The sequence below is a fragment of the Caenorhabditis remanei genome, chromosome II, assembly GCF_010183535.1.
Source record: "Caenorhabditis remanei strain PX506 chromosome II, whole genome shotgun sequence".
Taxonomy (NCBI): domain Eukaryota; kingdom Metazoa; phylum Nematoda; class Chromadorea; order Rhabditida; family Rhabditidae; genus Caenorhabditis; species Caenorhabditis remanei.
In genome coordinates this window covers 5,119,423-5,145,872 of record NC_071329.1, presented here as the reverse complement: position 1 = coordinate 5,145,872, position 26,450 = coordinate 5,119,423, and the positions used below count along the sequence as shown (strand labels likewise).

Here is a 26,450-nt window from a genome sequence, read left to right as displayed (position 1 = left end):
AGACGACTTCTTGAAGGTTTGTTCAAAGGACAACATGTATTTATGAGCTAAACAGTGCAATTGTTCAAATTTCAATCACCCGGCTGACAACAACTATTTATTCGGTTGTTTATCTTATAGTTATGAGTTCAAAGATGATTCAGGTTTAGATACATTTCTGATTCGAGGAATACCAAGTCTCCTTCTCACTCTGAATGCACTCATACATAAAATTGCCATTTCGATTGTAATATTCTTCGAACAATCAACGAAAAATGACACATTCGCTTTACTATTAGATAAGATAGTTTGCATTTAGTTTGCAACTAATAGTGCAAGTCTACGTCTCTTATTGATATGTTATCATGATTTTTGATTTAACGAATGATTTTATTTGAATAAAGAAGTTTAGTGTTATATTGGTGGGAAATTGAAATATGGTCTTGAAGTAAGCAGTAGAATAAAACAACAGATATAGAATCTCCATGACATCATTTTTTAATAAAAGCAGAAATATTTTCATTGAAGATTGCCATTTATGTAAAAATGTTTGTGTTCCACATGTTTTTTGAAATAGGCGATGTCTTCTTCTGAGATTGGCCCCACTCCCCAAATTCTCAAATTTTCGCACTTTGGAAAACATTGTACGAAGTCGCGGTAGTGATCAAAATAATCCAAAAGGAATTTCACTGTTTCAAATGGAACACGGAAAGTTTCAACCATATGATCAACCAAAGCTTTGACGTCGAGTGCCCAATTCCAATAAGTGAAGATGGAACGAGTATTTGGATTCCCCTCTCTGTAAAAAAGTACGTTTGACTGTAAAGTAAGTACACAAAGAGAAAATACTTACCCCATCCAAAATGCCCGCTCATCCAGTATAAGAACTCGATAATCATTTAATTGAAATACTTCCTTGCTGATCTCAAATCCCATTTGTTGAATGTCTTGAACCCTTAAACTGAGAGCAAGAGTGTCACGCGAAAGAGTGACTTGAATCCCAGTAAAACCATGTCTGAACGATTTCACCACTAGATTGCAACGCTTTGAGCAAAGTGAGAACATAACCCTGAAACACTATTAAATAATGGATTTTGAAAAAAGAAATAGTTACTCACAGATTTCCATCATTGAAATTTCTAAGTACGTGTTCTAAAGCCAAGCGAGGTAGGTGGAGGAGCCGGAATTTCGGAGCATTTGACGTCATCTTCTCTCTGCGTGGAGAGTGAAAAATAGAGTCACGTCGACTGCGAAGACAAAGAAAATCAATGGTTCTGGTATTTGTCGAGATGTCCCTTAGAGGTTCTGCAAGCGCGCATCCACTTGTTGGCTCCTGGGATATATGAGGCACTGCAAATTCCATGGAATATTGGCGGAGTCATTTTTGCAACATCCGAAACGTTTGGCCAGTTACCGCCTTATTATTACATGTTGCCGAAAGTTGCCGAAAATTGCCGATTTTCGAAATCTGCAATTGCCGGATTGCCGGGTTGCCGAAATTTTGCGTTGCCGCTCGTCCCTGGTCCGAAACCATTAAAGCAGCTACTGAACAGCATAGTAGTGATGAACACATAGACCCTGGGGTTTCCTGAACTCGACCCATCTGCACAAACCCACTTTGTACAAATGAACCAAACTGATGAAGAGTTTAATGATTTCTTACATCACAGCTAGCGGACCTACCGTGAGGTAGACTCCCGCCGCTGTAACAGGCTCGCCATTTGGTCAAGTCCAGGAAAAGAGCATTACCCGAACCAACTAGAGAAGTCATTTTCCTCGCTGTGTGCGGAGAGGAATGGCTCCTGGGGTATGTGAGTTCTCAAATGTTCTTTCTGAGGCATACACTTGTATGCTGGACAATGATTGTGTTATTTGTCGAGATGTCCCTTAGAGGTTGGTCAGTTAACCAGCGTCCGCTTCTTGGCTTCTGGGGTATGCGGGTTTTTCGAACGTTTAAAAAAACCCGCATACCCCAGGAGCCAATAAGCAAACGCGCTCTAATTGACCTAAGGAAAATCTCGACAAACACCAGAACCACCCCTCACATCATAAATGTATCTATAATAAATGAGAATCATCAAGATCCGATTCTGATCAGATGTAATTTGAAGCAAAACCATCAACCACACTACTTTTTCAAAGAGTTCTATCCTGTTAGAGCCAGTTTTGGCGTGCTATAAGTATCCAGCTACCAGATATTTAATCAACGTCATTTTGTGATTATGAACTCGTTCCGCAATCAGAATGCTTAGAAAAGTTTTTAGAAAAGTTATTCAATTCCTACAGAATTGTATAAACAGTCTTTACGGTGGCCACCTAGTCTTTACTACTCTCTCACCAAACTTCAAAACACGAGCATGTTCCGCACCCGATCCCTGCAATGAACGAGCACTCATTCTCCAGTTTTGTAATATTTTATAACAAATTACTTAAATATTTCAAACATTTATTCAGAAAACAAGTTGTAAAAATAGCCAAAAGAACAGGAATCGAAAATCACAAAAACAGTGCCGCCCCTGTAATAGAGACGCGCTTTTAAAAATGGGGGGGGGTTGAAAAATAAAGTGGCATGCGCCTATAATACAGTTTTTACGGTAACAATCAGATCAGCACGTTTTTATTCTCAAATTGGAGGCCAGAATGTCAATTCACAATCAGGATTTACAATGTTTCTCACGAATTCCCGATCTCCCCGTGACATTGCAGTGTCCCCGTAAAAACTTATCCGTCTGCTGTTCGAGACAGAAGGGACAAATTGGAGAAAGCGATCGAATTGGTCGGTGGTGAAGTCCACAGAAATTATGGGAATTTGAAGAATCTCCACTATGTGATCTACCAGGGATGTGAAGATGAGCTTCCGGCTCTGTGGGGGATAGAAGACATGGAAGAGACTGTTGACGCCTCTGAAAAGTGGTTTTTGATAATACATGCATACCCTATCGCTTAAAAACTTACTGTATTTTTATGTTTTCTCCACTTAACATAAAATAACGGACATTTTCATCGAAGTCGTTTTCGCTAGACATCCACATTGATTCAAGCCCATTATTGCTATCCACCATAAGTGAAAAAAAGTTGCGCATGATTTGAATTTTGATACCAGTGAATTCGTTTCTAGTTGATTTTACTATTTGTTTGCATCGTTTCGAACAAGTTGAAAACTCGATTCTAAAGATTTCAGTGTTTACAACACGAGCTATAATAAACTAACTCACAAATCTCCACATTCAAAACTGCGAAGCACTTTATCAAGAGGCAAATAGGGTAAACGGAATAGTGGAAACGGAGGAGAAGTCGACGTCATTTGTTCATAATAAACGCCACGTCGACAATTGGTTAAGAAGGCAGCAAGAATCAATAGCAAGTGTTCTGTTTGAATTTCCCCAAATTCACCCCGTCGATTAGAGCGCGTTTGCATTCCTACTCCTGGGATAGTTTAATGTTTAATGTTGTATGGTTTCGTGTGGGTTGTATCAAAGCGGTCGTACGGCCGGCCGCGGATTTACCCAATGGACTGAATTTTTGACTAATCTTCTTGTCCCCTCAAGACCGCCTGAAGTAGCGAAAATTTTCAATGACTGGGAACTTTGATACAAAATTGCGTCACGATATTTTTGACAGCCTTGGGTAGTAGACATTTGGTCGCACAGATCTGCGCTCTAAGTTTCCAGTTTTTCATAAAATATCGTCTTCAAAGATAATAGTCAAACATTGCAAGACATTTATTCAGAACAACAACACAAACATTAGTGACTTATTCATCCTTTCTAGGATAAAATGATAATTTTGTCTTTGGTTTAACAGTGCGTTTTATATACTCCTGATCTTTTTCCGAAATTGCTGTTTTCCCGTAAAACTCAATTTCCTCGCTCTCTGAAATGCAAGGAACAAAACTGAGATAGTCGACGAAGTCATTCGCGATGAACTCCACAAAGGTTATCGGGATTTTGAAAGTTTCCGAGAAATGATCGATAAGAGCTTTTATGATGAGTTTTCGGTCTTTGGGTAGAGGATAAAATTGGAGAGTGTTATTGTAGTGTCTGAAATTTATTGAACTTTGGCTTTTCGAAGGATTCAATATGGTTAAAGATAGTAAAATAGTAAAAGCCTCCACTCACCGTACTTTAACCGATTTCCCTTTTAACCCTACATTGAAAAAACTTTCTGTACACTCATTTAAGCCAGATGTCCAAGAAGATGTTAGTTTTCTCCCACTATACACCATAAAGGAGAATAACTGGCTTCCGATGCAAGCATTCATTCCAGTGAGTTTGTTTTTGGTCAATCTCACTGCTAGCTGACATCTTCTTGAACAAATTGAGAGGTCGATTCTAAATTTTATGAGTTTTTAAAATACGTTTTTATAAATTAACTTACAGCTCTTCACATTCAAAGTTGCTGAGCACTTTATACAGAGGCAAGTAGGGTAAATGAAGTAATGGAAACGGAGGAGAAGTCGACGACATTTTTCTCTCACTGTTGTAGAAGAAAAATGTCGACGAATGAGTGGGAAAGCAGGAGGAATCAATAGGTCTATGACTGTCATATTTTCCCAGAACTACTGTATGTTAGAGCTCTTTTGAATTCATGCTCCTGGGATAACGGCACTTGACGGTAGAGCAAGCATATAACCAGAGATGTTCGGAAGTGAAAATTTTGCAAAATGTGAAAAGGAGTTGTTAAAAAGTAAACATTCGGAAGTCTATCTAGCAGCTCTACCAGCGCGTAATGTTCGGTAGAGCGCGTTTGCATTTTTGCCCTCTGGGAAAAACTTCAAAAAGAAACAATTTTATGGCGAGAAAATAATTAATAACAACAATTTCAAAAAATAAATAAAAGTTACCAGTATTGTGTGTGGGGAAGGGGGATGGAAATGTACAAAACATTTTTAATCAATCATTTTTAATTCAAATTTTCTCCTCATGCTCGGCTACAGTAATCGTCGCTTGTTGTACTGCATAACTACCGACTTTCTCGTTGAGATTCGGCGATCGGTACATGTGTTCCTCGTGGTTACGGTACATTTCTGCGGTGATCGGTGGGGCAAAGTGTTTGAAGCTTCTGGAAGGAAACGATTTAGTTGTCAATTGTTAGCTGAAAGTGTCGTGAGGTATGGTGCACTGTATGTCAGTCAGTTAAAAAAAATGTTTGCGTACAATACATAGGATCTTACGACACTTTGAGCTAATAGGCTGAAAATTTCAGAATCTGCTGGGAAAATCGTTTTTGAACGATTTTTTTTTCAGATTGCTGGCTCAAATTGTCGTAAACTTCGATTTTTTGTACGCAATCAGGATCTGTAGAGTTTACGTACAATACACCAAATCTTACGACAATTAGAGCTAAAAATCGGATAGTAAAACGGCAACAATTCGATAATGACGTCATTTTTGACTGAAACCTTCAAACTTTGAACTTAGGACCGAAATGCCAATATAAAACAGTCAAAAGGTTCGAAATTGTACAAAACCTATGGCACCATTAGATTCCCGGGTTTTATTTAATATAATGTGTCGTAAAACCCACACGCTATCAGCCCATTAGCTCATATTGTCGTAAGATTTGAGACATCGTACGCAAACACGATTTCGCTCAACACACTAAACCTTATTGCACTTTTACCCCTAAAACTCACACCAACGCAGGACTCCTATTCGCCGGGAACTGTATCGCATCCTTTATCGCCATCTCATTCTCCATAATTCTTTTCTGTTTCAAAAATTTGCTCCGAGCAAAACAAGCCATCAATCCACATAGCGCTAGAACAATAGCCAAGAGGACAAGGAATCCAAGGACAATGAAAAATAGTTCGGGCTGGATGAAGGTATCGGATCGCTGGTTTTCCATAAGAAGGTATGGGGATGACGGTTTTCGGAGGATTGGAGCATTTCTGTTGGCTGTGGTGTCCTGTTGGGAAGCCATTCTCATCTCTTGCATCGCCAGAATCCTCTCCGCCGGCACAATTTCTGACATACTCTTATTGAAGAAAATCATCTGGAGATCCACAGAATTTGTCGACATTATACCATGAGGAGCCTTATACAAAACGGTCTTCGGTATTGCCTGGAGTCCAGTAGAATTACTGAGTTGATCCGCGAACTCTTGAACAATTGCCTGTGATACTGTACTTGGGGAGTACGGTAGCTCTAGGCTCAGTAGGTCACTGGAGTCATGAACATACACTCGGAGACCTGCCTTCCCAATAGTACCGTCTACAGTATCCCGGACTTGCAACTGCACATTGAACACCCCACCGACATAATCCATTAGGGACTTCATCAGGATCAATTTTTGATTCTGCACATCAAATATATCCTCCACATTGCGATTCATCCCTCTATACTCAAAACTTGCTCCAGTTACCGTATACTCCAACTTCTTATCTTGATCCATTATATCTGGATCATGTGCGGTAAGCTCCAACAGCTGTGTGCCTACTACAGTATCCTTGGGGGTTACTGTAAAGTAGTGTGGTAGATCAAATCGAGGACCGTTGTCATTGACGTCCTTCACTTTTACAATGAGCTTGGTAGATGGTCCCTCTGCAGCATTGGTATTCGTCGGCTCAGAGTTAGAGGCTCCTATCTCAATCACAAAACGATCCATCTCCTCCCTATCCAATGCTTGCTCCACCATCACTTTCCCTGTTCTAGAATCCAGTGAAAACTGCGGAGGCGCGCCAGCCTTCAAATGATACCACACTTCTTGAGACTCATCGTCCTCCTTCGCAGCTACAGTAGCCACTACAGTACCCAACTCCACGTCCTCCGCCACTTCTACTGTCTGCTCCTGTAGATCAAACTTGAGTTCATGGTCATCCACGTCGATGACTCGAAGCTCCGCCCCCATCTCCACGGAGTTGTGCTTTCCGGCTACTAGCTTAAGGGTGAGCAGATGAGACTTGGATTTCTCGAAATCGAATTCCTGGGCGGTCTTGAGCTCTCCGTTGGCTGGGTTGATGGTTAGAAGGGGTTGGTCTGGAGAGCCAGGATCGGTGACGAAATATTCCAGATCACATTTCCCTGGTAGCACGTCAGCAGACACTTTTCCGATTACGGTGTCTTTTGGAGTATTCTGAAAAAAGGCTGTCCTCCCATCCAGGAATCCAGATGTCCACTCACCTCGCGAACATAAAATATCAAATTATCATCTTGCTTAAACCTTGGCGTACACTCATTCGACTTGATCACGTCTATGATTACTGTAGCGTTGGCGGATCGAACACCGGCTTGGTCGATGTTGGAGGCGAGCACGGAGAATTTGTGCATTCCCACGGAACCTGCAATATTGAGTTTGATATTTTTCGATAAGCGGGGTAAAAAGTGTTTGCGTATAGTACACCGAATCTTACGACACTTTCAGGAAACGAGCTGTTCTGAAATTTTCAGACTTTTTGACTGAATTGCCTCCAGTACAATGGATTTTACGACACATTGAGCTAGAAACTTAAATTATTGACTAAAACAAGAAAAAGTGAGGAGTCCTTTAGGTTTTGAAAACTTCGAACAGTGTGACAAGATTTCGAGAGAATAGACGGAAACTGAAGGCAACCCCAATGGCAGAATCAGATTCCCCGTGTTTTTTTTACAATATTACTGCAATTTTCAGCCAAACAATTGTATTAAGCTCTGGCGTATTGTACGCAGTAAGATTCGGGACTGTTTGCGTACAATGCACTAAAATTTACGACGTTTCGACCTGGAAAGCTAGCGGTTATTTCAACTGTCGTAAAATCTTATGCATTGTACGCAAACACTCTTTACGTACAATTCAAAAACTTTTCTCACCTGCCAACCAATCCATGCTCCGAATCGTTCCATCCTCCCCAATCGTGAACAAGTTCATCATTCCCTTCTCATCCGAATTCATCTCAAACTTCACTTTTTCATCGTTTTTCACCTCAACTTTTCCGACAAATGAGTTGATTGGAAGGTTGTCGTAGACCGTCGCAAAAATTTGATTATCTTTGAGCACAATTGACGGCTCTCTAACCTTCTGAAGCTCCACGTGAACCAGAGCGTCGACATGCGGATTCTCAGCGAGCCCCACCAGAAAATCGAATTCGTCGCCGAGCTCATCCAGTGGCTCCTTGGTACGAACTGCTCCATTCTCATCAATCGAGAAGTATTTTGCATGACCTCCATGGATCACAAAACTCTTGGCTGGCTCCAGATGCTCATTGGTGGCAGAGACTACGGTAAGCACCGCGCCTTCTGGAGTTCCACGTGGCAGATTTACAGAGTAATTGTTCTCGGAGAAGTGGGGACGGGCGACTTTTTTGAGGGTGATAGTCGATTCAGAGGTCTGGGTGGCTCCAGTGGCATCTTTGACGGTGACGTGGATTTTTAGAGATTCATTTTCAGATTCTCCAGTCAATTCCTTTGCTGTAGTGATATCCCCGCTTGCAGAAACATTGAAAAGATGCTCCGGCTCCACTGTGTAGCTCACGTCACTCTTGGCTGGAAGTACAGTAACCCGATAGACAAATGTTCCAATAGGGGCGCCAAATGGTACAACAATGTTGGTTGGCATCGGGATTAGGTTTAGTCCAGCCTCTGGCTCATCGGATTTCTCACGTTGGATTACCACTACTCGGGTTACTGTAACAACGGGCTCCCGTGGATGAGCGGTGTCGTTAGCGGTGATTTTCAGGCGGATCGTGGAGACGGAAGAGGGCTTTAAGTCACCGGACACCACTAGATGAGCCATTTTGTCCTCGCCAGACTTGACGGAAAATAGGGGCGTGGTTTCAGAGATATGTATCGAGTTCCCATTCTCATCTTTCGGCTCCAGCTGCTCCAAGGTGTATTCTAGAGTAGCATCCTGATCGGCATCCTCAAATTGAATGGAGGTTACCACGACGCCTTCTGGTTCTTCGGAAGAGATCAACTCAATTTGCTCCAGGGGGTCTTTGGTAAGAAGTGGGTTGGAGCCGATTCCTTTGAGATGGATTTGAAGTTTGGTCGATGCCATTTTGAGACCGCCTGTGGATTGTTGGACGGCGACCTGGAAAATGGGAGGAGGGGTTTCGGACAGGTAGACAGACTTACAGACAATAGACATTAAAAAGGAAATACATTTAAAGTCGTGGTGCTTCAAAATCTTGTTCACATCCATGATTTTTAAGTTTTACCGTTTCAAAATGTCTAAAGTTTCCCAGTTTCAAATTTAGATTTTTGAGTTTTCTCGGTTTCGAAACGTCCTGGTTCTATGTCTGATTAGAACCTGTTCTAAAATGTCAACAGTTTTGAAACGTCCGGTTACAAGATATCTCAGTTTTTGAGCCGGTTGAAAACACTCAGACTGCATTAATGAGAGGATTTTGAAGTCGGGAAAATACAGTAATCATAAAAAATTCGGTGGTGTTAAAATCAAAATCTAACCTCAAGTAAGGCCTCAAAATGTATTATTTGAAAAGAACACCAATGAATGGTCCATGATTCTTGAAACTCTAGTTCAGACATCCGGAGACCCACGACACACAGACAGACACTCGTTCCTCCATACTTACAGTAATCTCATCCTCCCTGTCCTCCTTCACCAGCTTCCCAACATATCTCAAATCTCCATTCGTCTCAACTTTATACAAATCCCCACGACCCTCTGTGATACGGTAGATCACAGGAGTTGGTGACTTGGCTTTGATGTTTCCAAGGATTGGATTAGTATTCTCGGCAATGATTTCGTAGGATTCCTAAAATTTTAATTGGAATGAATTGTCGTATAATCTGGTGCATTGTACGCAAACACCATACCTTTTCAAACCCAAAAATCACGTTCTTCTCCACCTCCGGCACTATATTCACAACAATCGTCGCCTCCGACGTCTTCTCCCCATCCGTCGCCACTACAGTAAGATTTACAGAATTTCCGAAAGAGGCAATTGTCAAGAATTCGGGATGCAATATAGAAAGTATTCCTTCTTTCGGATGAATTGAGAATAGTCCACTGGAGTCTCGCAACGAATACAGTATCTCTGATGTGGCTCCTTTTGCGGTGATTTTCACGAGATGATCTTGCTCGCCGGTGTGTTCTTCGATGGTGGTTTGGTAGAGTTTTTGAGTCATTTTTAGTGAGGATTTCTGGAAACATTGAAAATGTTTTAGTTTACCGTAAGCTAAGTTTCAAATCACTCAAATTGTTGTAAGATCTGTTGTTCTGTACGCAATCAATCTGGGAAGTGTTTGCGTACAATACACCGGATTTGACGACACTTTGAGATAACAGGCTGAAAATTTGGCAAAATTTACGCTTCTAAGAGTCAAAAGTTGTCTTTTTTCTTCAAATTTTGAATTTTTCAAAATTCCTACAAAGAAATTCATTCCTACAAAATTCCTACAAAATTAGATTTCCCGTGTTTTATTACCCCGCCCCACAAATTTTCAACAAAAAAAGCTGAAACTAACCTTCTCCTCCTCAAACGTCAACAGCGCCTCCACATGATTCTCTCCGTTCCTCAACACCAAAATTACTGTAAACGGAAAAGTAACTTCGCAGGGAACATCTGCTTGACATGGTACAGTATCCAGTATGATATTGTCATCTTGAAACGTGGCTTGAACTCTTTCAGCGTACGAACCGAGTACTTCCAAATCACTATTTGGTGGGATTAGAGAGGAGACTTTGACGATGGCGGTCTCTTTGTCTTGGAAATCACTTTTCACCACGAAATTAGGAATATCTGGGATTGTGGGCAGGTCCGAGGAGGATTCGACTTCGAAATTGATGGTTTCTTCTTGTACTTTGCCGGAGATCACACCGATTGCTTGGAGCTGGAAATACAGGGTTGATTGGGGAGGGTATTACTAAGTAAATGGAATTGGAAGCTGAGATTATGAGAATTCTGAAAATGTTTTTAAGATAAATAATGTAGAAAAGAGCCGAGTTAGAGGACATTAAAAAGTGAAGATTTTTTCTATCGTCGATAATACGCTGTGCTCCATTGCTCAAGACTTGGTCGTCTAACTCGGTTAATTATCATTGTAGTAAAATTTTGAGAACAGATTCAGAATCCTCACAACGTCAGCGTTTATCTTTATGTGGAAAAGCATCAAATTCATCAATGGTTTTGTCGTGGTCAGCTTAACAATAGGCTTAAAGCTGCAGCCTGATTTAACTTAGCCGTTCCTGACTTTACAAACCCTTTTGGCGCAACACTTTTGGCATATCCAGCAGACTCCGTATCACCAAGTACTTACTTGAGTCGCTACGCAGTAAACAAAAAACTAGACAAGTCTGATACGCAGTGGAAGTTTTGCAAAGCACCGAACGTTTTTTGTCAACATCTATTTTCATTCGGTCTTTCACTCACCTTCACTCGACTCTTCCCATTCTCAAACGCATTTTTGTTCACCAACACAAACTTCACAGGTTTCCCGGCATCAATAATTGAACCATTGATAGCAATGGGAGATGGGTTAGTTCCTTCGAGTTCGAGATTTAGCGCTTCGTCGAGGTCCTGGAATAAAGAATTTGGGATTTTGATGTACAGTAGCGAGCATAGGTGAGGGCAGATTCATACTTTCATGTGTAACTCAGCTGAATCGTGTCCGTTTTGAATAAACTTTTTTTTGAAAGATTGCTGAAATATCCAGTAACAAGAAAATAAGTTTTTTGTAAAAGTTTCAGTTCTGATTTTTTTCAGTAATTGATTTTTCCTGATCGTGATTTGAAAATTCGAAAAAAAACTTTTTATTTTTCTCTTGGAGTTATTTAGTTTTTAATGTCAAAATAATGGAAAATGCTCAGATAAACAAAAAATTATGTTGAACTGATTTCTGAAACCCTGAGCATCGTGCTAGAGCTCCAGAAATCAAAAGTAGCGTCCTCAGGAAAACCATCATAACTCATCAAAAAATGCTCCAAATTAGCCAAAACATGTACCAAAAGACGTGTTTTGAGTTCTTCTACAGACCAACATCAAAAAATCAAGATTTTAGAAAAAATAATTTGTCAAATTTTTTTCAGCCAAAAATTTTTCATTCCAATTTTTTCCTGGATTTCCGATATTTTCTGGCAATAAAACAAACAAAAAACACAAACATGTGTTTTAATATTTGTGATAAAGCACTTTGCATGCAGTATTTGAAACGTATGTCCGTTTTATAGCCAGAAAATATCGGAAATCCAGGAAAAAATTGGAATGAAAAATTTTTGGCTGAAAAAAATTTGAAAAATTATTTTTTTTTAAATCTTGATTTTTTGATGTTGGTCTGTAGAAGAACTCAAAACACGTCTTTTGGTACATGTTTTGGCTAATTTGGAGCATTTTTTGATGAGTTATGATGGTTTTCCTGAGGACGTTACTTTTGACTTCTGGAGCTCTGGCACGATGCTCAGGGTTTCAGAAGTTATTTCAACATAATTTTTTGTTTATCTGAGCATTTTCCATCATTTTGACATTAAAAACTAAATAACTCCAAGAGAAAAATAAAAAGTTTTTTTTCGAATTTTCAAATCACGATCAGGAAAAATCAATTACTGAAAAAAATCAGAACTGAAACTTTTACAAAAAACTTATTTTCTTGTTACTGGATATTTCAGCAATCTTTCAAAAAAAAGTTTATTCAAAACGGACATGATTCAGCTGAGTTACACATGAAAGTATGAATCTGCCCTCACCTATGCTCGCTACTGTACATTATTGAATAGCTGACATCATGGGGATTCTGAATCAGTTTTCAGATTTTGAACAGGATTTAAATGAGCTGAGATACGAGGTCATTGAAGGAGCACTACCATCAAAAATAGACAGCCTTGTATCTCAAGTCATTTTCAATTTTCGAAAAGTATGAAAACTGAAAATTCAGAATCCTCTCGTCTTCAGCTTCCTAGTCCCCCATATCACACCTGTTACATAACCTTAGCCTACTTTATATATGTCATCCCTTGATAATCTTTACCCCTTTACTCCTCCACTTCTTTTCTTAATACCTATCCATACATACAAACTTGTTGTTGACCCAATTTCTCTTTTTTTTTGTCTCTTGTCTCGAGAAATTTGATAAGAATGGCGAAGCGGAGGTGATTAATGATTATTGCCTCCCCCCCAGCAATCACCGGGTTGAAAAGATAATCAAGAAAAGTGATTTTGATTGCATAATAGGGTCAATTGGATTAGTTGGACTTCTGATGACGCTGCCCAGGCGCGCCAGCAGGAATGTTGCTTACCTTGGACGCCCGGATATAACCATTACCAAATATCAGATCACCTTCTTGAGCGTTCCGAGGGATTTTGAATGTGGTGGAGGGGATTGAGAGGAGATCTGGAACATTGGGGTTTAAAGAATGAAATATGACACCATCGATGAAAAGGAGGGTTCACAAATACATAATATGCTACCCACGAAGAAAACTTGGACCATTTAATACACGTTTTTCTATTCACGAATGCAATTTAATGCATTTTTTTGCTATATTTGCTATGCGTTCGTGAGTAGACAAGTCTTCTTTGTGGGTAGGTCCATAAGGACTTTACTTGCGTTATATTTTACAAACGTCTTAGAGAAAGAAAGCCGAAAACTGTTCTAGACGTTCTGTTTGCTAATCTAGATGTAAAGACTTTTATTAATGAATTTTGAACATAGAGTTAAAAGAGTTTATACAGTTTATACAACTTGTAAGCAGAGTTTTGTCAAGTTGTGGCTTGTATCGTGCCAGACTAGAAAATAAAGTGATGGCTCAATTAAATAAATAGCTAATTGTGATATAATTGAAGAGGATCATCAGAATTAAGTTACATTAGAAGTTCACGTTTTTGCGAAAAAAAAAGTGTGACTGTAGCTAAAATAAGTCTGCACTGACAGATGACGATTACAGAATTTGAGGGTGTCACTGAATGTCCTTTTACATTATATACATAAATATCAAACCTAGAGCCTCATTTTTGTAGTTGACAACTTTTTTGTAAGGACTCCCCCTAGAGTACTGTAGCTCTCGTAAAAAATGTTGCAGGGCGCAACGCCCCAGATTTTACACCTGCTAGTACTTCAGGGAGGGTCCGTACAAAAAGTTGTCAAGTACAAAAAAATATTATAACATATGTATGTAAAATTTGATTTGCTGTAACAACTTCTGACCCAGGGGTCTCAATGTCAGCTTATTTGTTTGCTGGAAATCGAAAAAAAATCCGGAATTCGATATTTTTACAAGAATTTCAAAGTAATCGTTAAATATTATTATAGAAATTAATACACATAACAATATGACATCTAAGTACCCAAAAAAACCTAGAACCCTCACCTCCATAAACCGCAATCGGAAGCTGCAGAATGAGTAATAAAGTAGTGACTTCCCGCATAGCGGTCTCCCGGTGTTCCTTTCTTACTCTTTTTTATTCGTATTCAATACCGATTACCTCCAAAAGAAGACAAGAAGATGAACTGCAGAACAGAGACACAAAAAAAAACAAGGGCGGTAAAGGAAGAGAGAGAGAAGGATGGGTGATGCGGTGGCTGCATTTGAAATAGGTCATCTAGCGATCAGATACTAGGCTAATCGAGAAGAGACACATCGGCAGTTGGTAGAAAAAAAAGGGAAGAAGTTGAATTTTTGAGAGGGAGATCGGTATCTGGAAGGGAGAGAGGGGTTTTGGGTTGAAACGGAGATTGTTTTTGTACTGGAGGTTGGGAATGGAATGGAAAGTGAAGAAATGTTTCGAGAAGGTTTTAGGGGAATAATAAGAAAGTTTTAATGTGATGACAGGGAGTTTTAGGAAATGTGTTAGTAAAAACTACATTTCCACGGTGGTCAGCCGACTAATCAGAACTGTCCCGTTATAGAACCGCTGTTTTCTAGCTCTGCAATACTCAGGAAATGTATTCACTTCATAAAAGGTACTAAAACAACTAAATATATGTCTATGAGGTGTTTTTGGTTTTTTTAGGTTACATTCTGAAAACAGCGGTTCTAAATAATTCTGGAATATCTTACCACTAATTTTAGGGAGGAAGACACGATGACGCTTAAAGTTACAGTATTCCAGATTATTGAGTTTTCACTTGAGAAAATGACATGTTGTAATGACATAACATCTTGATCAGAGATGTACAAAAAAAAATTTCAAAAAGTTCAACATAAAATTCCGAGAAAACGGTCTGAACAAAAATGACTTTTTCACAGGCAAAAATATTGAATTTGTATGAAAACTACAAGTATTTCAAGAACAGACCTCCATAAATCTGTTTTTGAGTACAAAATTAGAAAAAAATCAAGGAAAAATCAGGAAAAATCTCAATTTTTGTTACTTTACTTCTGAAAATTTCACGAGAAATTACCAAATGTTTCAAGCGGTTTTTTCGAAAACTATCCGAAAAATTTTCGGAACCAAGAACCTGACAAGGCGTACTGCCCGCGTGCAAGAGCTACAGTACTCGATGATTGCTTATCAAAAAGTTGTTAACTACAAAAATGAAGGTCTGGATTTGTTTTATAGTGTATCAAAAATTCAAATCAGTCGGACAAAAATGACTCCCGAGGCGGACTTTCAAATTAGATAAAATTTTCTCATTACGCATTTTTGCAGAAAAAAGTACATCCCTCAAACAAAACATAGCTAATTGTAAGCAGAAAAAGACCTAACAATTGTTGCAAACTACAAAAATCAAAAATTAAATTATTTTAAGGTAGCATATTTAAAATTACAAATTCAGTTAGTAGAACTAAAATATAATTGGTGGAAAAGTTATGTTCACTGAAGAACCTGTATTATAACGGCACCCATCTATACTCAGAATTCATGAATATGATCACCCCGGTGTTTTTCGTGGTTTTGATTAGAATCAACGGGATTAGTTGTGTCTTGATTAGCAAATAGAACGCCCAATCGTTTAATTTTAATGAGTTTCTGAAATCAAACATTTCTCTCGGAGGCAGTTGAAAATATAACGGCATGCCGTTATAATATAGTATTTCCGTTAATTTGAAACACAGATAAAGTCTTAAATATTCATAATCTGTCCCCTGATAACCCTTACTTTTAAAAAAACAGAGTTGGAATGTTAAAATGCGCAATCCTGATGGAACAACTGCATAATAATAGGCAACGCTCTAATTGGTATAGCTTTAAAGATTAGATATTCTGTACATTTAGAACCCTGACATCACAATATCTACACGTCTAATAATGCGTCGGTATATTTACTGTGTACAATCCTTGTCTGTCCGTTATGATATCTGACACTTTGCTAATCCCCATTCTTAGCACTTTGTACCCCCTCCATGATGCAAACTGGCCCAAACATCTCGTCATCTGTATTATTGTTTCTCATTTTTCCCAGGACTCATGACTATCCGATTTTTAGAGAACAGTATCATCGAACAACTAGCCTGACGTCACGAAATCAGAGGGCAAAGTCGTTTTGTAAGGATTTCTGAACCTTAATGATGCAAATGGAAACTTTGTCTCGTGGTGATCGTACTCTGCACTCAAACATCTTGTTCTGACAGCCACGTGGTGTTATTACCGGCGGGGAGATCTGTGAACTAAGGGAGGAAGCAGTGATGAAGATAATTGTCATCATGGGATGAGGGTTACGGTAGGCTAGAAGATTCATATAAAGAAGGGGTGGATGATTGTTTGAGTTTTAGTGTCCCACAATTATAGACCTAGCTATTTTCCCTGGTCAATTACTGTCGTTAGATAATATATTGAAATGGCTGGAAAACTTAAAGATTCTGGACATTTTTTAGTTTGACCTACCACCGAGCTGTTGTCTAATCAATGGATTTTTGAATAGACATTAGTTTGTTGACCACTGAATTCAATCCATCCCAATATCATAAACAATAACTTATTTTTTTATTGTGGTAACAATTTGTCTGAATAACAAGAAAATTGTAGGTGACATTTTGAAAGAGATTTGCAAATTAATTGTAGTTGTAGCGGGTTAGTCATTTTTTCTCACATTCAGTATCAAACAAGAGGTTCACGGAGATCAGGGAAATAAAGAGAAGCTTGAAAGTGGAAAATTATGTAGGTTTTTTTGGCTCCGCGACAATTCGCAACTGCGACATTCCGCAACTGCGACATTTCGCAACTGCGACACTTCGCAACTGCGACATTTCGCAAGCACGACACTTCGCAACTGCGACGTTTCGCAACCACACCGCATTTGCATATTTAGGTCAGTTGAAAATGTTGAAACCGAAGGGTCTGGGAACATATTTGAAAACATTAAATAGAAGAAAAAGTTATCTGACCCATTTTTAGACAAAACTAGGTTAAACTATTGCTAGTTCTATGGTTGCGAAACGTCGTAGTTGCGAAATGTCGCAGTTGCGAAATGAACAGTTGCGAAGTGTCGCAGTTGCGAAACCTACGTGAGTTGCGGAATGTCGCAGTTGAGAATTGTCGCGGAGCCGTTTTTTTGAATGTGTAGATTTGAAAAATGTTTTGGCTCTAATATCTTATTTTTTAAGAAGGTGACTTTCATTTCAAACCAAAATCTTTCAATAACCGAAATTCATTAAATTTCAAATCTCCGCTGGTCTGGGTCCTTTCGGGTTGACCCGGGTGATGCGACTTTTTTCCCGTAAAACGTGTTTTTCAACAGTAATTTTTGAAAAAGGAGGTTTTGGAGCATTTCGAGCAATAATTCGAATAAATTGACAAATTTAAGTAGTTTAGCATTTCATAATAACACATCAGGGAGTTTCGGATTTACTAAGAATAGACTTGACGGTTTTGGAGGGTTTTTCACTATTTTACGGCGCTATGATAATTCAATCATGTTCCCCGATATTCACCTTCTCTTGAACTTGAGCACCCCAAAACTGTTGTTGACTCTAAATGGGTAATTTTATTTTCAGATCGAACAATTACTATGTCGCAGCTCTGGCGTTGCCTAACTTCTCTCCCTCACCGAATGTTCAACATGAATGTCAATGCTCGTGAGGATAGTGACCATGATGAGGTTAGTTTTTTTTATAAATACCGAATTATAGCTGTTCGGCATTCATCCAAATTCATGTTGTTTCAAGTTTTTACACTGTTCCAATATTATTAATCGATATTATTCTTATGGGGTTATTCAGGTCATGTAAAAATGTATTTAAATACATGTTTTCCTTATTCACGACCGTCGAGAAACTATTTTTCACAAATCTCAGTTTAGCGTTGGTCAAACAGCGTTTTTCCCCTTTTTTTGCATTTTTCGACATGCGCATGTAGAAAAACTGTCAAAAAATGGGGGAGAAATGTAGAAAAACCAAAAAAAAAAGGGGAAAAATGTGTTTTAAAAAAACATTTTCCACCGTTCGTGAATAAGGTAAAATATGTATTAAAATACATTTTTACATGACCTGAATAACCCCCATGAAACACGAATTTTTTCATAGTAACTTGTTTTTTATCCTGATTTTGCAGAAGTTGAGCAATATGTGTAAAATCGCCCTTTCCCTGATTCTCAGTTTCAAAATTTTCTCCTAAGTCTGCTACCGATTTTGACAACCCCCGTTCTGTGTCACATAGTCAAATTCTTCTTCAAGTTTTCCATAATGAATACAGATAATGATCTCGTATACTATATGTTTCCTCACGCCCCGCAGTCTAATCAAACAAGAATCACCGAAAATATTGAAACAAAGATCACTCATTCTCTCTCTCCCTTTCTGTCTCCATAATGTTCTCATTTTGTACCTGATCGTCTTTTCAGTTGGGTACACTATGCACTGGTGAGTCTGTACATATGTATGTAAAGGATCTCAAGTGGGAATTATTAAATGATGATTGTGATTATTGGAAATAGATTGATTTTTTGGTCTGGTTGAGTCAGAATGTTGGAAAAAATTGTCAGTGTTTTTGCAGCTGGTGCACTAACCATTTTAACGGTCTATGATTCAGCGCTCAGTTTTTTTGATGGCTGTTTCGATGGACTTTTCGAAACCAGGTAAGATATTTGTCTGGTTTCGAAACGTCAAGCTTTTTAGTTATCCGGTTCTGAAATGTCTCTGATTCAAAATTATTGCTTTTCGAATTCCCCAGATCCACAAAATCAAGTTGTGTAAGACTCCGCGCCCACATGTCAAAAACTTTCGAAACATTCACTATTGACATCACCGCTAACCGATTAATTATGATAGTTTATGATGATTTTTGATATGTACATTGTTTCAAAAACCAATAACTCTATCAGTTTTTGATCTGGTGATGTTGAGTAAACTGGTCTCGCCGTCTTACCAAAATTAATAGTGTTTGAAATTTTAGTGTGTTATAAATCAGTATAATATGTATCTACACTTTTGTATTTGATAACTTTCTTGTGCGGGCTTATCCTGGAGTACTGTAGTTAGAAGAAGAGGTTGCATTTGCTTGGACCAGCCTGGAGTTACAGTGACCTAGGATGAGCCAAAATCATAACGTTTGACACTGTAACACTTTTTCAAAGTCGATATCGCTGCTTGTTTGTCTTATGTGAGTCAGTATTCAAATTACGTATTCTTCTAGATTCCAGGTGGCGAATAATTAATTATTTTTAAGATATGTTATGGAAGAAACAAAGAACTCCATTTTTGTAGTTGACAACATTTCTGTACGAGCGCTCCCGAAGAGTTATACTTCCTGGAAGGTTTCCTGGAAGACCCCGAAAATATGGTTGATCCCTCCAATCCCTCACATTTCATGACTCATTTCTCCACTCCATGTTATGTATACATACTTCAATTAACCCAAAAAAAGTTGCCCCGACCCCAGTAGAGTCACCACCTGCCAGTGATGTCCCCCCAGCTGCGCCCACTTCAAAAAACGTTACAAAAAGGAGACGTGGCTTGGAATACTGAGCATGCCATCTGCCATAATCCTTCAGTTTAACGTTAAAAAAGTGGTAGTGCAGTAGAGCGCACATACATTATATTGTGTCTATCCCTTTTAACTTGCCATAATTCTGCCCGTTTTGACATTTTTCGAAATTCGAAAACGGATTCAGAATCCTCACGTGTTCAGCTTTCTAGTACTAGTCACCACCACGCTTAAAAAAGTCGACATATCAACGTTTGAACAAAATTTGGAAATACCTGACGAAGGACCATCAGAGTTAGCCTTTCCGATTTGTAAAAGAATGCAGTCAAAGTGTACATTGATCTGAATCCGTGGACTCCAAAACATCTCACACCCAGAACCGCCATTCAGGGACATCGACTTCGGACTGTGAATTCTGGTGAATGGATAGACAACGGGCGGTTTAAATACCCACTCGCAGAATGGCATCTGATGGGTTCCGCTTCTAGGAAGACAGGACCTTAGAGGGTACAGAGTCCCTTAATCGCGTAGAATTGTCCATAAGTGTGTCTTTTAGTCCAGATGTCTCCGTTAGAAAAAAACGATTTCAAAATATTACCCCAGTTATAGTTCAATATGGCCTTCCCCCCCCCCCCCCCTTCTATTAAAATATATATGTCATCTTTCTCCCCTTATCACCCATCTCCTATTCGACAACAATTCATCCACCAACCCGTTCAAAAACCTCACGTTTTCTCTTATTTTCCCTATAAAAACGGATAGAGATGAACTTTACCCTATCGTTCCCCAACTGTCAGAAACCACACCACGTGTACGTATGTCATATTTCGATGAAAAGATCAGTCTGTCGCTGCAAGACTTTTGATAAAAGAAAAATATCATCTCTCTAACAGAATCGTAGTTTACATACATAAACCGGGTGGAAGACAGGTTGACGGTCACTGATGTCTGATCACATTGGTCTCGGCAGGCACAACGCTTCCTTGATAGGTGATAGTGATAAGAGAGGTAGACTAGAGAGTTGTGTGGACTGGTATGGAGAATGTTAGGCCGTGGAAAGTTAGGTCGTGGAGGAAATATCCTGGAGTTTTGTCATGGTTCTGTTGGTCAGGATGGTTTTTTAAAGGTTTCTTACAATCTTTTTTACACTTTCTTACTAGTGAAAGCCTCCGGGTGGAGTTCTTGACGTGGCCTATTACATTAGAAAGCTGAAATCACGCTGATTTCAAATATATATTCAGTTTTTGCCCTCGAGGCTTAGTATCCAAGAATACGAGGTCAAAATTTGGACCTTACTGTGGTCAATCACCTTTACATTAATTTTGTTGAAATAGTACGCTCGTTGAAGATTCAATTTAAAGCCATGATTATGTCCTATAGTTATGCCAGGAATAGTTAAATCTCTATAATTTTTATATCAATCGATGACACAATCTTTGTTCTCCATTTTTGTATTTGACCATTTTCTTGTATAGAACTTCGCTGGACTACTGTAGCTTCTTAAATAGGCGGCACAATGACGCTCTGCAAACAATGATTATAGTAAGTGACATCCGAGAGCTCCCAGTATGAAATTTTTATTTAAAAAAATGTATTTCAGTAGTATCCACCTACAGTAGTATTCACCTTGTAGATATCCTTTTTGACAACTTTTTTGTATGGCCCTACCTGAATTTCTATAGCTTCATGTAACCTATGACTACAGTATGGCCTACAGTCCTCTAGTATAATTTTTAGTCATTAATTTATTACCAAAATGTTTGTATAAATCTTCCCTGGACGACTTTAAAAAAACATCTCAATATCCTTTTAAGCCACCCCTGTCTACAATGGGCACAGTACCCCAGGATTAACTTTCACAAAAAAGTTGTCAACTACAAAAATAAAGATCTAGACTTGATTCACATCATATCGAAATTTGAAAATATTGCAGTATTTTTGGAGATCATGGTACTTTTTCAAAATCGGGTGTTACAAACTGACTTTTTGAAAAGAATGAAACTGTTCTCAACTATGTTCATAATTACCGTTTCATTTTTCCATATCCATTTAGCCATTTTACCAGATATTGTAGAGGTACAAAGTACGCTGTGCACTGTACTTTGTTCTGTGTTCTGATCTTGTTGAACGTTTCAACAATAAAAAAAAACTTGATAACCAATAGAAAACCCTCCGTCGAAACATTTATGTACATTGTACTAGGAACTATAACTTCGACTTTTTATAAAAACCAAAATTCACGGGTTCTGGGATCTGCAAGATGATCCCTGTCTGTATCCTCCTAATCCCGACATAAACTCCAATCCTCTATTTATGTATTCATTCCTAATTTTAGGCTTCCCATTTCAAAATAACAGTCAGAATTCAAGCATAACAATTGTGTGTGTTGACCGGAGTGGTCGGAGCTGGAAATGATAAATCATTTTCTACCTTTACCCAGTGAGCAAATAGAAGCGGTATGGTCTAATTTTTTTTATAAAATTTGCAAAATTTTGAAATCCGAGCATCACATCCGGATATACAGACACACAGATAGGCTTAACTGTATATAGTATCTTGATAGACATTCAGACATCCCTTTGCTACAGTACCTCCTCCCTTGATCCCTAAACTCCCGACGCAAGTTTCCTTTCTTTTTTCGAAATAACGTAGGAGGGCGCAAACAAGAAGAGCAAGAAAGAGAGTCTACCACCGAACAAGGAGCAAATAAATCGGTCCGAGTCAACATGTACATACAACACCCGATCAAATTTTGTCTGGGGTGTCTAGTGTTATTTTAGTGTCTTGAACTTTGGGCTTAAAGGGAAACAGAAGAAAGGGGGGGGGCGTGGTTTGAGTTTTTTCTAGCTGAAATTGCTGAAAATGGAAATATTTTATGGTTTTTGTAGCTGGAACCTAGTTTTTTTTTTCTTTGGGGGTTTCTAGGACAGGTACTGAAAAGTATTAAAAAAGCTAGGCCGGTTTAACGGGATAATTTCCATTTTTTCCAGAACAGAGTTTTGAAATGGCGGAAGGCGGGAAAACACCCTGAAATGGTTGTATTTGTGTAAAATTTTTTTTTTTTTGGTAAAAACTGATAGCTTTGCTTTAGAAAACCTCTAAAAATATTAGTGAATTCGAGTAGGCGAACAAATTTTTCAAGTTGAGGCGGAAGACTGAAAAAATCTGAAAATTAGGAAAGGCGGAAGACCGGTGAAATCTAGGCTTCCTTTTTTCGAGTTGACAACTTTTTGGAATACTGTAGTAGGCTCCAGAGCGCTCGCCTACATCGTCTTCGTTCGAATCGTTCCAGAACTTCAACTAGCTACAGTACCCCAGGAAGACTTCTCACAAAAAAGTTGTCAACTACAAAAATGGAGATCCAGACCAGTTCTACGTGTTCATGATAAAATAAATATACCTAACACTGTGAAGTACGCTCAAAAAGGCTATGCACTCCATTTTGTGCCATCATTGTCAAAATTCTCCTGATTCAAGATACATTTTTGTCATGATGGTTGTAAATAGTTCCTTATCAAACATATTTGTTTGTCGTCCCACATTTATCTTTGAACCCCCAATACTCTCCGTCTCTGAGTTCTCATACAGACCGTTCCGATCAAACTTTTTTTTTGTTCGATTTGAAAGTTGAACGTTGAACGTTTTCTCCTCCTCTTTCTTTTCTAAACTTCCATAAAAAAAAGTTGAAGATATTATCAAGATCAACATGGGTCAGAGACCAACAGGTTCAAAATGATCGGGTACAGATATACATAAAATGTGGAAAATTTCACGTTTAGGTTCTAGTTTTTGATGTGAAGTAGAAATTTTGAACTCTGTTTTTGTTGGGTACTGTAGCTCATGTTTAGTGGGGATGGATCCCTAGACGCCTTCTAAGGGCTACAGTAACCCAGGGAAGAGGGATAGAAAAAAGTTGTCAACTACAAAAATGATGACCTAGATTTGTTTTATAACATAGTAAAAAATCAGATAAATCTGGAAACAGCCGACGCCGGGACAGGCTGTCAAATTGCAAAAGTTTTTGACATTTAAAAACCGGGAAGTTTTAAAACCGAGACACTCTAAAGCCTGACGTCTCAAAACCGAGACGTTTTGAAACCGATAAATTTCAAAACTGAGCCGCTTTAGAACCGGGGTGTTTTAAAACCGGGCAAAAATGTTGTTAATAAGCGTTCCAACTTGTTTTTTGAGAAAACAGGACATACGTCTTCATGGTTTTTTTTGGTTCCCAAACGTCCTGGTTCCCAAACGTCCCGGTTCCCAAACGTCCCGGTTCCAAAACGTCCCTAACCGGTCATCCCGACCAATCCCCATAAAAAACAACGACTTGTTTTGATTCCTCTTGATCCCTTGACTCATTTATAATTTTTTTTAGCTTAAAGATCAAAAATGATTTATAAATCGGGAAAAAAACATATAATCCTTTCTCTGAAATTAAAAAAGATATTTGTGTCATGGTGTTACCTGGGATAAGGGGGGTGGGGGGATACTGAGAACGGTTAATAAGGGATCGAGGTAGGTGAGCAGGTGTTGTTAGGCCACCAAAGTTAGGCCACCCTTTGGAAAACTAGTTAAGTCACTTATCTGAAAAACTAGGCCATCAAAGTTAGTCCACCATTCTTTAACGACCTTTCGACAGAAAACCAATCCCCTCACTTCTAAAACAAACACCTTTTTTCCGATTTTAACAAAAAATAACACAAAATACGATTTCCGAAAAATTCTTGTATTTTGATCTCGGTGAATTTTTCATGAGAACGCGTCCCGCCTTTCTTTTTTGACAAGTGTACGTGAGTGGGCAAAACGGAACAAAACACACCGGCTTAGCTTACAAGAGGGGGGGGATGTTTTGAGTTTTGGAGTCTTGGGACGTTAGCCCACCAAAGTTAGGCCACCAAAGTTAGGCCACCATTTTTCTTCATAGATCACCTTCCTCGTCATCATCACTTTCCTTTTTTGCTCCTCATCTTTCCTCTCTCCTTACAAATTCTTTAGCGTCGTCTTCCTGCATTTTTTTGTTCCGCATCTCGTTTTTTTTTGCTTGCTCCTCTTTCTCCTCTCGTCTTTTAGTCCCTGACCTTGGTGCTCTCCGACCAAAAAGGGTCTCCGTTTACGAAGGGGACGGCGTCATTTTTCTGCCGGCTGAATAGAGCGTGTGTAGTATGAATTCACGGAAGGCTATTGTAGATTTACGAGGATTACTGTAGATTCAAAATTTGTCAGCTGCTCATTTATAAAGCATACTGTTTGTTCACGATAGGCTAATTTGTTGATTTACAAGAATTACTGTAGATTTAAAAAACTCCAAATTTTGATTTACGGGCTTCATTGTGGATTTTTAAGTTACTTAGTGTAAATTTACGAGGTCTTACATAGATTTAAGGAGCCTGGTGCCGATTTACGCAGATTACTATAGATTCACGAAATGCTAAATTTTGACGTTTGTCGATTTACGAGCTCCAATGTAGATTTACGAGGTTGTCTTTTTACTGAAGAGTACTGTGTCAGTTTACACAGAGAGTACTGTAGATTCACGAGTTTTCTATTGTCTTCGACTGCCTTTACAAGCTTTGCGAAACTTTTTGTAGGTGTAAATTTACGAATTCTTGTGTAGGTTTACGAGAACAGATGTGGATTTACGAGCTTCTCTGTAGTTTAACCTCATAAACTTCTGATACCCCTTCTCGTTGGTCCCCCCTTCCCACTTCCATTTTAAGTGCACACCGGGTTCATTGAGTTCGCCGCTCTCTCTCTCTTTCTCACTCTCCGTCTCTCTTCTCCTTTCCAAACTTGAACCCTAAGACCCCCTCCTGGAAAGAGAAATAGCGCAAATTTTTCATCGTGTCATAAATATATGTGGACATGCAAATATGCAGAGGAGACCTCTCGGTTTATATGGCCTCTCCTTGGTTAGTCACTTTTGTTTTTCTGACATTCTGATATATGTATTAGTTTTTGGTCTCGAGGCGTGATTTGAGGTGGTCGGGGTGGTGGCCTAGTTTTGGTGGCCTAACTTTCCGAATTGGTGGCCTAGGTTAAGTGACCTAACATTACCGCTCAAAAGGTTATCAACTTTGGCTGTTTTCAGTGAAAAATGACCAACTTTGCCAGTGTATTTCGGTGTCACCTAAATGTTCGACAAATTTGATTTTGTATGGGCTGGAAAGAACAAAAATAGTACATCACTTTTGTAGTTGACCATTTTTTTGTAGGGACACAATTATGAAAGTTACAGGTTGTCAAAGTAAAAAGCTCAAAAATTTCGCTAATATGCACTGAAATAAGTCGGTTTCGGGGAGAAATGGCTTTGATGATCTGTAACTTTCACAATAGTGTCCATACAAAAAAAATGGTCAACTACAAAAATGATGTGCTATTTTTGTTCTTTCCTGCCCATACAAAATAAAAATTCTCGGATATTCAGGTGACACCGAAATACACTGTCAAAGTTGGTCATTTTCCACTGAAAACAGCCAAAGTTGATAACCTTTGAGGTTCCCAATATTCTGGCCTAACTTTGTATCTTCCTGGTTTTTGAGACTGTTGTGAGAATTTTTGCATTTTCCGCTCTGAAATTCATCAAAATAAGATCACCATCAGATTCCCCGTACCTTATTTGATCTATCCACCAATTTTCAACTCGATAGCTCAAATTGTCGTAAGATCTGGTGTACTGTACGCAAACACTTCTCGGCCAAATTGCGTACAGTACACCAGATCTTACGGCACTTTGATC

General features: G+C 38.8%; 3 protein-coding genes across 3 annotated transcripts; all 3 read right to left on the bottom strand.

Annotated features, from left to right (window-relative positions):
- Nucleotides 1-498: 498 nt before the first annotated feature.
- Nucleotides 499-1,186, bottom strand: GCK72_004628 (uncharacterized protein; the record flags this gene model as incomplete). The annotated part of the gene is made up of 3 exons (XM_053724802.1): nt 499-778; nt 833-1,048; nt 1,098-1,186. The coding sequence occupies 3 exons, from the start codon at nt 1,184-1,186 to the stop codon at nt 499-501; spliced, it is 585 nt and encodes a 194-aa protein (XP_053588996.1).
- A 1,416-nt stretch (nt 1,187-2,602) lies between these two features.
- Nucleotides 2,603-3,283, bottom strand: GCK72_004627 (uncharacterized protein; the record flags this gene model as incomplete). The annotated part of the gene is made up of 3 exons (XM_053724801.1): nt 2,603-2,882; nt 2,935-3,147; nt 3,195-3,283. The coding sequence occupies 3 exons, from the start codon at nt 3,281-3,283 to the stop codon at nt 2,603-2,605; spliced, it is 582 nt and encodes a 193-aa protein (XP_053588995.1).
- A 1,603-nt stretch (nt 3,284-4,886) lies between these two features.
- Nucleotides 4,887-14,278, bottom strand: GCK72_004626 (uncharacterized protein; the record flags this gene model as incomplete). Its single annotated transcript, XM_053724800.1, has 10 exons — nt 4,887-5,040; nt 5,615-7,053; nt 7,101-7,258; nt 7,767-8,985; nt 9,491-9,673; nt 9,735-10,061; nt 10,386-10,751; nt 11,291-11,437; nt 13,150-13,244; nt 14,221-14,278. The coding sequence occupies 10 exons, from the start codon at nt 14,276-14,278 to the stop codon at nt 4,887-4,889; spliced, it is 4,146 nt and encodes a 1,381-aa protein (XP_053588994.1).
- Between the last annotated feature and the right edge of the window lie 12,172 nt (nt 14,279-26,450).